Source organism: Crocuta crocuta, unplaced genomic scaffold (genome assembly GCF_008692635.1).
Source record: "Crocuta crocuta isolate KB4526 unplaced genomic scaffold, BGI_CrCroc_1.0 scaffold306, whole genome shotgun sequence".
Taxonomy (NCBI): Eukaryota; Metazoa; Chordata; class Mammalia; order Carnivora; family Hyaenidae; genus Crocuta; species Crocuta crocuta.
In genome coordinates this window covers 1,760,884-1,774,067 of record NW_027529630.1, presented here as the reverse complement: position 1 = coordinate 1,774,067, position 13,184 = coordinate 1,760,884, and the positions used below count along the sequence as shown (strand labels likewise).

At 36.6% G+C, this 13,184-nt stretch overlaps 1 protein-coding gene across 2 annotated transcripts in view; it reads left to right on the top strand.

The window, feature by feature from the left end:
• FCHSD2 (FCH and double SH3 domains 2) overlaps positions 1-13,184 on the top strand; it is a 290,700-nt gene that overhangs the window by 129,393 nt on the left and 148,123 nt on the right. For both annotated transcript variants that reach the window (XM_077762244.1, XM_077762243.1), the window contains exons 4-5: positions 838-914; positions 10,241-10,385. In XM_077762244.1, coding sequence (XP_077618370.1) covers positions 838-914; positions 10,241-10,385 — 222 coding nt within the window. The remainder of the gene's footprint in view (positions 1-837; positions 915-10,240; positions 10,386-13,184) is intronic.

Sequence of the window (13,184 nt, the reverse complement as noted above, 5' to 3'; positions counted from 1 at the left end):
CTTGTGCTTGTGTGCGCTCTCTCTCTCTCTGTCTCTGTCTCTCTGTCTCTCTCTCTCTCTCTCTCTGTCTCTCTCACACACACACACACACACACACACACACACACACAAACAAACATTTAAAAAACCAAATAGTCTCTGTTCAAATCCTAATACCCACTGTACCTAGTGTAGATAAATAGTCTGTTTTATCCACATTCATGTTGTATGGCTAACAATAAATGGGTATATATTTCTTTGTAAAACTAATTTCTTTATTTGAAATAATCGGTGCCATGGTATTATTTAAAAAGAAAAAAAAAACCTTAAAATCTGTCTTGATTCAAAATGACTAATATGGAATAGCACAGGTTCGTTCATTTCTTTTACAAGTGAATGTGTATCTCTGTCTGCTCCCAATTGAAAGTGATAGTGTCTTTCATGATCTGTGACGAGTTTGGATTTAGAAATGCAGTGCAGTGCCACCGCAGAGAAATGGTGGAAATTGAGATGTCAAGCTGTGTAATCAGAGCTCTGCAGAGGTGGGCAGGTATGCATCCTGTGATATTCCAGAGGCAGTTTGCTTTTAGCTGGTCAGGTAATTTGGTGAAGTGGAAAGCATATCAACTGAGTTTCAATTTTTCATCCTTATACTTACCCTTTCCGAAAAATGGACATGAGAGGACTGTGACAATAATGAGACAAGTTATAATGTTCTACCATTTATCATTGGTTCTTTTGAGTTAAATTTACATTTGGGAAGATGAGATTTGCCAAGTTATGTATTTTAAGGAAAAGAGTTTTTTTAATGGCACAATACTTACTTTATAAAATATATATGTGTGTATTTTTTAACAGGGTATCCAGAAGTTGGCTAGTCAATATCTGAAGAGAGATTGGCCTGGAATAAAAGTTGATGATCGGAATGATTACAGGTAACTTAATAAGTCAATCTTGTCCATTTTCTCTAAAAATAAGTTTGCTCAGAACCATATCACATAGATAATGTAGATTTCAGTGTTTTAAAAAATTGCTTTTCTTTGCTATGTTTTTAGATATAATTTCAAAATTATCAGAAAATGTTAATATTTCACAACATATGCAAATAATCTGTATAAAATAGTTTCCTTAGGTGTTAAACTAAGGTTATGTTTTGTTTAATTGATTAATACGCATGTATGGAATTTTAAAGACGGTAGATGACAATGGAATGCAAATTGTTTCCTGAGTGATTTACCAATTAAACACGTTATTACAACAATAATGAAACAAGATTATAGTGTTCAGCCATGGTCATTGATTCTTTAATTCTGAAATTCTAAATTTGGAATGATAAAATTTTGTGAGCCTAGGGAAAAGAGTTTCTAGGTTTTACATGCATACACACACACACACACACACACACACACACACACACACACACACTGAACAGTGTATCCAGAAATTGGCTAGTCAATATCCCACATACAAATTTTAAAGAAGGTAGGTCACAATGGAATATAAATTGTGTTGTCAGTGACCTATAAAAATGTTTAAAGTTATTGTAATTTTTTTGTTTTTGTTTAGGATTTGATGTCTTTTTTTTCCTTTTTTTTTTTTGAAGTTAATTTGGAAGTGATTATTGGCTTTTATCCTCAAGACTGCCCTTAGTATTTATTAAGGGAACCAGAAAGTCAGAGTCAAGATTTTAGACCTTGAAGTTAAAACTAATGCCCATGAAATGATAGCAGAGAATCCAGGATAATTAAGAACTCAGTATTCAAGTGTGTGGCTTAGAGTCTGAATATGAAATCATGTTGCTGAATTTTCAGTGAAGACTGACATCAGATAAATTCTTAACAGAGTTAGAAAATGAAAGATAAACAAGAAATATGTAATAGTTCTTCACAATTGCAGAACTGACTGATAACTTAGAAGGTGGCATTATAGCTGTAATAGATTTGTATAATTGCAATGTGGAATAATAAGAAAATAAACAAAAATAGAGACTTTCTTGCGGACTTTCCAGTATCTTTAAAATTCAGCTAAGAGGGGAAGAGGGAGGATGTGAAATTCTAGGCAAAAGAGACAAGTAGAGCAAAAACCTTGAGTGAGAGATAGAACATTATATAGTTAAGTATTACAAGCATGAACAAAACCTGACCAAGGAAGAGATTGCTTGCTGGTGAGTAAACAAGGACTCCAATTTATAGATAAGCTATATGCTAAGTTTCTTTGAAATTCAGGATCTAGATTACCAAATTAGTAAGGATAAAAAGCCTCTGCTCCCTGGCTAGCTTGTACAGCCTTATTTTTTTAAAGTATGTTAAGCCAAAAGAAAAAGTAGGTTAAGCTATCTTTTACTAAATATTTACTAAATACCAGACACTGTTAGGGACAGCAGCTTATCTCTCATGATTATCAAAACAACCCTGTGAGTTACATATAGTTATCTTCCTTTTATGTGTTAGGAAACTGTCTTAGGTTATATGCCTTGCTCAAGGTCACACAGCTATTTAGACAGTCATTGATTTACTCTTTATTAATGAGATAGATGTAAATTTTCTGCTACATGGTAGCTGTTAAAGTACACTTTAGGATCAGAGAGACTGTGAGGTGTGGTGCCTGTCCTTACAGAGCCTATAGGAGATAGCTACTGTAGATAGTTGTGGTGTTCGGGGAGGAGAGGAGAGGGGTATTGGGACTATAAAGGAAAACCTGGGCTTCTAGATCTGAGTCTCAAGGAATTTACAGGAGTTTGCCAAGGTTGGGCAAAAGGAATTCTAAGCAGAAGTAGCACCTTAAGGCATGAGAAAATATGGATGTTAGGTAACTGAGCAGTCTAGCATGGGTGGTGTAAAGTATATGGGTGGGTGGATCAGAGGAGAGGTAGACCTGGAGGATACATAGACATCATGAAGGACTGGAAACTAGACAGTTGTAACACCACTTTCTCTTAGACCTACTTTTTTTTTTTTTTTTTTTTTACACTTTGAGGACAGGTTGTAAGCCCTGTCTTAGTCTGTTCAGGTTGTTATAACAAAATCCCACGGCCTCAATGGCATATAAATGACAAATTTATTTCTTGCCCTTCTGGAGGCTGGAAGTCTGAGACTAGGATGACAGAATGGGTTCTGGAGATTGTTCCTCTTCTGAGTTGCAGGCTTCTCAACTTCTAGCATGTCCTTTACATGGTAGAAAGGGTTTGGGAGCTCTGTGGGGTCTTTCTTAAAAGAACACTAATCTGGGACACCTGGGAGGCTCAGTCGGTTAAGCATCTGACATCAGCTCAGGTCATGACATCAAGGTTCATGGGTTCAAGCCCCACATCAGACTCTCTGCTGTCAGCACAGAGAGCCCTTCAGAACTTCTGTCCCTTTCCCGCTCTGCCTCTCCCCTACTCACTCTCTGTCTCTCTTTCTCTCAAAAATAAGTAAACATAAAAAAATTTTTTGATAAATAAATAAAAGGGCACTAATCTGCCTATGGCCTAATCAACTCCCCAAAGCCTCACCTCCTAGTGCCATCATCTCTGTGGGTTAGGATTTCCACGTAGGAAGTTTAGGGAGACACAGACGTTCAGACCATAGCAAGTCCTTTCTATGTAAGTATTTCTCAAGAGTTCCCTCAGCTGTCTAGTGACTGTTTTAAGTAATCTTATCTGTCTTATTCCTGTCTGTAAATATTGCCTATAAACTAGTAATGATCACATGTTTTTATTAACTCTTTAGCCTGGGAACTGAAAAGTCAGCTGCCTCCAACTTTGACTTCTTTCCAGAACTCATCTTCTCTTAGGAATATTAAGCAGCTGCTTCTCTGCCTGTGATCTCTCCCTTTCATAATTTCATTAGCTGCAGTACCGCCAACTCCCATTATGTCTTTGTCATGGGCCTACTGTCACCCCCTGCTTGAAAATCTCCTGTGTTTCTCCTGGTCGTTAGGATAAAATTTTAAATTAAAAAAGTTTATTCATGGGGCACCTGGGTGGCTCAGTTGGTTGGGTGGCCGACTTCAGCTCAGGTCATGATCTCACAGTTCTTGGGTTCGAGCCCCACATAGGGCTCTATGCTGACTGCCAGCTCAGAGCCTGGATCCTGTTTCAGATTCTGTGTCTCCCTCTTTCTCTGACCCTCCTCTGCTCACGCTGTCTGTCTCTCAGAAACGTTAAAAAAAAAAGTTTATTCAAAGCAGTGAAGAAACCTGGCCCCAAATTACCTTTCTCTCCTCATCTCAGGCCATTTCTCCTTTTCTTATCCTTAGTTCTCTAATCTGTGAGCACCTCAAGCCATAGTCGTACTGCAGTTACCACACCTCAGCTACACTGAAATCAGTCGTCCTTCTTGCCTTTCCCTCTGTTACCTACACTTTCAGATATTCTCCCTTCTTACTAGGAAGAACATGAACTCTTATTTATTAAACACTGTATTTTCTCCCTGTTTTCAGTTACTGTATAATGCGTCTTAGATTATGAGTTTATGTATCACATTTTCTAGTCTTCTTATGTATAGCATTATGTTTTTAGTACTAGAGAAGATGTATAGTTTTGTTAATTTTTTTTTTTACTTCTTGTATTGAAATAGTTGTAGATTCATGTGCAGTTGGAAAAACTACTACCGAGAGTTCTGCTTTTCACCCAGTTCTCCCAGTAGTAATACCTTACATAACTGTAGTATGTATCAGAACCAGTAAATTTATATTGATAAAACCCACCAATCTAATTCAGAATTCGCCAGTTTTGCATGCACTCATTTGTGCGTGTTTTATATGCATGCATAAATTCTGTGGAGTTTTATCACATATGTAGATTTGTGTGACCATCATCACAGTCAAAGTAAATTGTTTGGTTTGTTGCTTTATTATTCTTTGTTAGAGTGAAGAGACCCTTCTTTTGTTGCTAGCATTATTACTGGGACCCAGAGCCATCTTATGTCAGGAGAAGTTTGGGAGCCAGACAGATTTGGGATCATATCTAGGCCTGATCATTCCCTCCTCTCTTTCCTCCATTTAATATGTATTGAGTGCCTTATATAGCATGCCAGACCCAGTTCTAGGTGCTGAGGATCTAAGAGTGAATAAAACAGAGCTTCTGCTGCATGGAGCCTACATTCTAGTAGGAGAAGACAAGACAATAAACATATGAAAATTAAACCTTGTGTATTGGTTTGAATAGCTATCAATGAGATGGAATCAATTATAGAACAGATTTTAGGAAAATCAGGAATTCGGTTTTGGGCATTATAGTTTTAAGATGCCTACTAAACCTCCAAGTTGGATATGGTGAATAGGCATTGGGAGATAGGAAAGATACCTGGGCTGGAAATAAAAATTCAGGAATAGTATATTGACAGTATTTAAAACCAAGAGCTTAGATGAGCTTATTTGAAGACTGAATGCAGTTAGAGAAGAGAAGCAGCTTGGGGGACTAACTTTGGGGACACTCCAGCATTTACAGTGTAGTGAGATGAAGAAGAACTAGCCAAGGAGACTAAAGAGTGGCTAGTGGGGTAGGAGTAGATCAAGAGAGAATGATGTCTTAGAATCTGAGGGAAGAACATTTTTAAAGAAGAACAAACTAGGTCAATTATGCTGACAAATTGAATAATAGGACCAAAGCTTGAATTGACCATTGGGTTAGCCAGAAGGAGATTTTTGATGACATCACAAAACACTTTCAGAAGAATGGTGGAGGTTAAGGCCTTACTTAAGTTAAATCAAGAGAGACCAGGATCAGAGTAAGTAGAAACAATAATTTCAGACCATTCTCTCAAGGAGTTATGTTGTTACAGGGAGCAGGAATTGGGGTGGTAGCTAGAGAGAAATGGATGGTTGATAGAGTATTTTTGTTTTTGTTTTTAATTTTTTAATAATTAAAAGAGAGAGAGGGAGACAACAGAATCAGAAGCAGGCTCCAGGCTCTGCACTGTCAGCACAGAACCCGACGTGGGGCTCGAACTCCTGAACAGTGGATCACTTCCTGAGCCAAAGTTGGAGGCTTAACCAACTGAGTCACCCAGGTGACCCTGTTTTTGTTTTTGTTTTTGGGTTTTTTGGTTTTTTTTAGATAGGAGACATTATAGCATATTTAGACATCCATCCAGTAGAGATGGAAAAGTTGATGTTGTAGGAGGAACCACAATTACTGGATTGCTATTCTTGAGTGAGTTAATAGATTGTAGTGTAAATGCAAAGGGTTGGCCTTCAGAGCACAGGTAGTTCTTTCAAGTAAAAAGAAAGATGACAGAGTGTGTGGGTGCAGAAGCAGGGAGATTGGTAGATGTGGTGGGACCATATGGGCATTGTCTTCTGGTAGCTACATTATCGACTGAAAATGTGGTCATATTAGAGGTTTGAGATGAGAGGAAAAGGTGGGAAATAATTGTGTAGAAGATTGAGAGATAAGAGGATTTAGGGGAATATGGTAGAATTGCTCGGTAGCACTAAGGACTTACTAGAATTTATCAGATATCAATTTAAACTGAGACCAGGCAGCATGATTATGGTTTTTTCCAGTAACATTCCGCTGCACAGAGATTGGTATGGTGTAAACAGAACTTTGGATTTAACCAAGGTTGAAATTTTTATTTGTATAGTTTATTTTGAGAGAGAGTGTATGTGTGCATGTGCACACAGGGGGTAGGGTTAAGAGAGAGGGAGAGGGAGAGAATCTGTTAGTGCAGAGCCAGATTCCCAAACTGCTAAATCATGACCTGAGCTGAAGTTGGATGCCTAATGACTGAGCCACTCAGGGGCCCCCAAGGTTGAAATTGTAGATTAGAATGATAGAAAGAGAAAAGGGCAAGGGTAATAAGGGCATATATATAGGGAGTGAGTAGAATGGTGGACCATAAAACTTAAGCTGGATAAGGAGCTGAGAAGGCAAATATGAGAGTGGTAAGATACAGTGGGAGGTGGGGAGCGGGACAGGTAAGATAGAATGGATTGTGGGTTCTGATAGAGTTTGAGTAATAGTTGGAGTCAGAATCCTAAAGGGAATGAGTAGAAACAGAGGTGTTGGTCAGAGATTAGATGGTTAATTTGGGATTACAGCAGAGGGGTAGTTAGTAGTAATGGCAAAGTTTAGGTTATGACCCTGGGAGTGCTTTTTCCAGGTGAATAAATAGCCTTAGAGAAATTCTGCAGCCTTTCCGAGCCTTACTTTTCTCTTCTGAAAAATGGAGATAATACCTATTTTACAAACTTCACATTAAGATTAGATGATAATGTAAATGTAAAAATACATGACATATAGTATCTAGCTTGTGATAGTTTCTTAAAAGAATTTCCTTGCTTTCTTTCATAATTTTGAGCCTCATTTCCTGACCTGTGCAGAATAGCAAACTACCATAAGCATGCTTAGTATCTTATGCCACAAAATATATGGAGCCTAGTGAAATAAATTTTAAAAATCACACTACACCCATTATTATTTTTCCTCAGTTTAATGAAAAATATCACTACCATTGCAACTATCACTATTATGTTAACAAGCACTAACATTTCTACTACAATTCTACTTCTGTTACTATTTATTCATTAAAAGAATCTCTGCCAAGGGTTTTCTTTTCTTTTTTTTTTTTGCCAAGGGTTTTCACATCATTTGCATCTACTGTTATAAAATAACCCAGTGAGATACATGGTGCTGGTATATTTGTTGTTTTCGCCATTTGCCAGTTGAGGAAATGAAAGTATAGTGAAGTGTGCTACATATGATTATATTGGTTGAACTAGAACTTGAACCCAGGTCTTCTGATTAACATAACTAAAATCTTTTCATGGTGTCTCATTATTGAGAATATGTTTGCATGCCATAGATCTGCTAATCTCTAAAGATCTCTTTTTAAACTTTAAAAAGATTTTTCTTTTTATTGTGTAGTTCTCATATATATGCATTCAATTTTTCATGCAACATGTACTTTTATAGTCTTTCTAAATGTTAGGCCATGTGTTTAGGCCCTAGGAATATGATAGTGAGAAAGACAAACATGTACCCCTACCTTCACTATAGTGAGAGTGACAGACATTGACTAACAATTACTTAAAAATATGTATAATTGAAGGAAAAGTGCTGGAGCCATGTGAGTGAATAACAGAGGGACTTGATGGAGTTTGTGGGTTGGGTTGCTGATGATCATGAAAGATTTATTTAAGGAAATTATATTTAAGCTGAGATCTGAAGGATGGACAATAGTCAACTAGGTTGAAGACTGAAAGGGAAGAGAGTGCTCCCTAAGGAGAGAGCTTAGCTGAAGGAATCCTCCCTCCCTCCCTCTCTCCCTCCCTCCCTTCCTTCCTCCCACCCTTCCTTTCCTCCCTCCTTTCCTTTCCTTTCCTTTCCTTTCCTTTCCTTTCCTTTCCTTTCCTTTCCTTTCCTTTCCTTTCCTTTCCTTTCCTTTTCCTTCCCTCCTTCCTTCCTTCCTTCCTTCCTTCCTTCCTTCCTTCCTTCTTACCTCATTTCATAGTGGTCCCTTATTTTCATTATGATTTTAAAATGTATTTTAAGTGTAAATTAATAACTACAAAGCACAGTACTGAATTTTTCTGTCTGCATTCTCTGAAAAATCAATTGTTTGGACTGTTTAGGAAGGCCTGTGGTGAGTTTTGCCTCCCATGTTCCATCAATTGTCATACACTAAGGCCATGGGCGACTGTAATTTTGCTGTTCTTTTTTTTTTTCCAGCTTTATTGAAAAATAATTGGCATATCTCACTGTAAGTTTAAGGTATACAGCTTGATGGTTTGATTTACATATACTGTGAAAAGATTACCACATTAGGTTTAGTTAACATCCATCATCTCATATTCATTTTGCTTTTATACTGACAGCTTTTGCTGGCACAAAACACTGGATCTTTTTTCCAAAGGAAATGTGATATACTTCTGCTTGAATAAAAGAATATTTCCGTATAAACTGATTCATTTGATGTATTACAAAAACTAATCCATTATATAAACTAATCATTTTATCTGAAAAATATAGTTATGAGTTTTTTTTAATTCTTTTTTTCTTTAAACTTATTTGTTTATTTATTTATTTGACACAGAATGCGCACACACATGGGCTGGGGGGAGGGGCAAAGAGAGAGGGAGAGAGAGAAAATCCTAAGCAGTTTCTCTCTCGGCGCAGTATGGAACCTGATGTGGGGCTTGATATTATGAATATGAGATCATGACCTGACCCAAAATCAAGAGTTGGACACTTAACTAACTGAGCCACCCAGATACCCCAAGGTTTTTTTTAGCTCTAAGTAGTAGCATTTATGTAGCGCAAGGTAGCATACGTTGCTATAGTAGAAAATCTGTGTGGCACAAGAAGGAAGATCTTAGGAGATGATTATTATAACCCATCAGTGCAAGCATCTCATTTTTAAAATCAAAATACCCTCCATTGTTATGATAAGTTATAAAATATGTTTCACTAGTGGAGGTGCATACTAGAACTGACTAAGGAATTAACAAAGTAGAAGAGAAGCTTTGAAGGGACATTGGCTACAAAAAACAAAAGATGAATAATTCTTTGACTTTACCAGGAGATTGCTGAGCGTATTTATCAAGTAAAGGTGATGGAACTTGCTTAGAATGATTCCAAGCCACAATGGGATGCTGGCTAAGCATTGGTACAACACAGAAACCGATGTAGAACATTGCTACCATAGAACTCTTTTGTCAGAGAAATAGACTTCTCAAGTATATAAGCGATTGTTTATGATTTTTTCCCAGCTGTATCAATTTATGTAAGAGAATAATATGATGTAGTTGAAAGAGAATGTACTTTAAAGGTACCCAGCCTTACCTATATCTCAGTACTACCATATAGCCCATCTGTATCTCAGTACTGCCATACTCTTGTGTGATCTTGAGTGATTTTTTAAATCTGTCTGAGCCTCAGTTACACCATCTCTAAAATTAGGAAAATATCTTAATGAAATAATGAAATTTGATATCCATAATGATGACCTGAGACAGTGAAAGGTCTGGACAGTTTGAACTCACTAATTTTTATAGCATTAGCTTTGTCTGGAATTGTAATCCTTGTATTACTTTATTCCATTATCAAGAACAGTTAATGAATCAAGATAGTCATTGCAGAGGTATAAAGGAATAAAGCATATGTCGTGTTTCTCCCTATATATGATAAAATTTTACTACCTATATAAACCACTATAAATACATTTTCAACTATAAAAAAGTCCATTCTGTTTCACAGTGCTAGCCAGTAAGCATAAAGTTAGCCAACTTTTTCCTTTTTCCTGCCTAATACTTTTCTGTCCCTCTTTGAATTTAGGAGCATGTATCCTGTTTGGAAATCTTTTCTTGAGGGAACAATGCAGGTAGCCCAGTCTCGGATCAATATATGTGAAAACTATAAAAACTTCATTTCTGAGCCTGCAAGGACAGTGAGAAGCTTAAAAGAACAACAACTAAAAAGGGTATTGTTTCTATTCTTTTCTTGTATGCATTTTAATATCTCAGTGCTCCATTTGTAATGGGTTATGTTAATTGCACCTTGAGCTTTTCTATATGGTCATAAATACTTCTGATTTCAACATAGACTTTTTGATTTCAACATGTTACTAGGATTTTTTAATGTCATCATATTCTTTCTAACTGCTGCATTTTATTAGCTGACAAAAGTAAGTATAATTTGAATCTGGACATTCTGAAACCTCAGTGAACACTTCTTACAAATATCACTTTTCAACCTAATTCAGGTAAATAGATTTAAAATTTTCAAATAGATCTTCTTTGATTATACAGAAATCAAAAATTCATAGAAAAAATCTCTATTAAATTTGTTTATGAGGCACTTGCTATTGTAGGTAGTTGATTAAATTGTATCCTTTTTTGGAGATCGAGTTACAAAAACAAATTATTATGATGCCGAATAAGATAATTAAATTCTTCCTATAGAAGTACTAATAGTTTAAAAAATATTTAATCATTTAAGGAAATAGTAATTCAGAAGCCATCAATTGGTTCGATTCTTTTTTTTTTTTTTTAGTAGTTTATTGTCAAATTAGTTTCCACATAACACTCAGTGCTCATCCCCACAAGTGTCCTCCTCCATGCCCATCCACCCCTCCCCCCCCATCCATCAGTCCTCAGTTTTTGTCAGCATTCAAAAGTCTCTCATGGTTTGCTTCTCTCCCTTTCCCCCACCATTTCCGCCCTTCTTCTCCCCCTTGTTCCTCCGTCAAGTTTCTAATTATCATTTGGATTTTCAGAATTGTTTTACAGAATCTAAAAAAACTTAATTTTCCTTGTTTGCCAAAGATGATTTTGTAGCATAAAATCAGTATGTTAAATGTATGTTGTGTTTATATTAGATTTTCATCTCTTCCAAGCACTTGTATAATATCACTTGGTTTTATCATATCTGTATAGGAATGCTTTTGTTTTGTTCAGAATTACCTTTTTCAGAATTCCATAACCACTGACCAAACAATGCTTTTGAGTTGTAAGAAAATGTGTTGTATGTATGTTTATCTATACATGTATGCAGAGAGAGGGTAGGAGATAAAGGCAGAAGATTCATACTAGCATAGTGTCCTAACTAGGAGGAAATACTGTGTTTCAGATAGCCAATGCATTCACCAAATCTAATTGAATTACAGGAGAATTTCTACTTTTCTCAGTATGAGAATATTTTGAGTTTCTCTTCCATTGGGAGAATAGTTTCTGCCCTGAATTTAACCAGCATTCCTGGGCAAAGAGTGTTTAATGAGATATGACAAGTCCTCATGTCTGTACGTTACATTATATTACAGCTGAAAAAAAATGGTGTTTATGTTCCATCTAAGCAATTGTTAGACATTAGGTACATATTAGGTATACCCGTTACGACTCTGAGATTACAGGTGACAGAAACCTACTTCAAACTAGCTTAAACCAAGAAAATAATGTATTAGCTTGTATAACTGAAAATTCCAGAGGTGGATCCAGGTGGTTAAATGATGGTATTAGAATTCAGTCCCTCTTTCCATCCATTAAGTCTGTTTTCCCCTAAAGGCTTCATTCTACAGCAACCCTCCACATGGTGGCCCCCAAAATATAGGATTTACAAATCTTACGGCTAGCAATCCCACACTTTCCATTTTCCGAAAAGTTCCAATGAAACTTCCCAAATTGAGGCTCATTGGCCTGTCTTGGGTTACAGGCCTTCCCCCAAGTTAGGGGTTACAGTCCTCATGAAAACTATATGTACTAAAAAGTACATATATGTACTAAAAGTACTATATGTACTAAAAAGTACATCTTTGGAAAAGATGATTTTCCAAAAGAAAATTGAGACAGGTTTCCAAAGAAAAACAAGGGGAATAAAGACAGACCAAGCAAAACAACAGATAGCCACTACAATTGGTTTCTCCAATTGTACTTCCCAAGTTTTACAACAGACTGACTCCATATGGGATAAATAGATGATCTATTCTCTTTCCTTTGCTTCTCTAACCATCCCTCCATCTTTTTGTCTTTCGGATTAATCGTGTATTTTTCATTTCTTTTTTTTTAACTTTAGTGTGATAAGAACAGTTAACATGAGATCTAACCTCTTAACAGATTTTTAAGTCTACACTACAGTATTGTTATCTGTAGGCATGATGTTATACAGCTAATCTTGGGCTTACTTATTTAGTATAACTGAAATTTTGGTTGGTTGGCAGTTCTCTCTTTCCTCTTCCTCCAGCCCCTGCTGACCATAATTCTGTTCTTTCCATGAGTTTGACTATTTTAGACACTTCATGTAAGTGGAATCATGCAGTATTTGTTCCTTTGTGACTGGCTTATTTCATTTAGGGGAATGTCTTGAAGGTTCATCTATGTTGTTGCATATTGTAGGGCTTCATTCTTTTTTTTTTTTTCTTACAAATAGTTTATTGTCAAGTTGGTTTCCATATAACACCCAGTGCTCATCCCCACAAGTGCCCTCCTCCATGCCCATCTCCCCCTCCCCCCCACATCCATCAGTCCTAAGATTGTTTATCAGCATGAGAGACCTAAGAGTCTCTCATGGTTTGCCTCTCTCCCTTTCCCCCACCATTTCCCCCCTTCTTCTCCCCCGTAGTCCTCAGTTAAGTTCCTCCTAATCCTCCTATACGTGCAAACATATGGTANAGCTTGTTTCTGTTTGTGATTAATTGTTATAGATATTTAGGTGCTCCTTTATTCGGTACATAGACATTTATCATGTTTAGTTCTTCCTGATGGAGGGACCCTGTAATTATTATGTA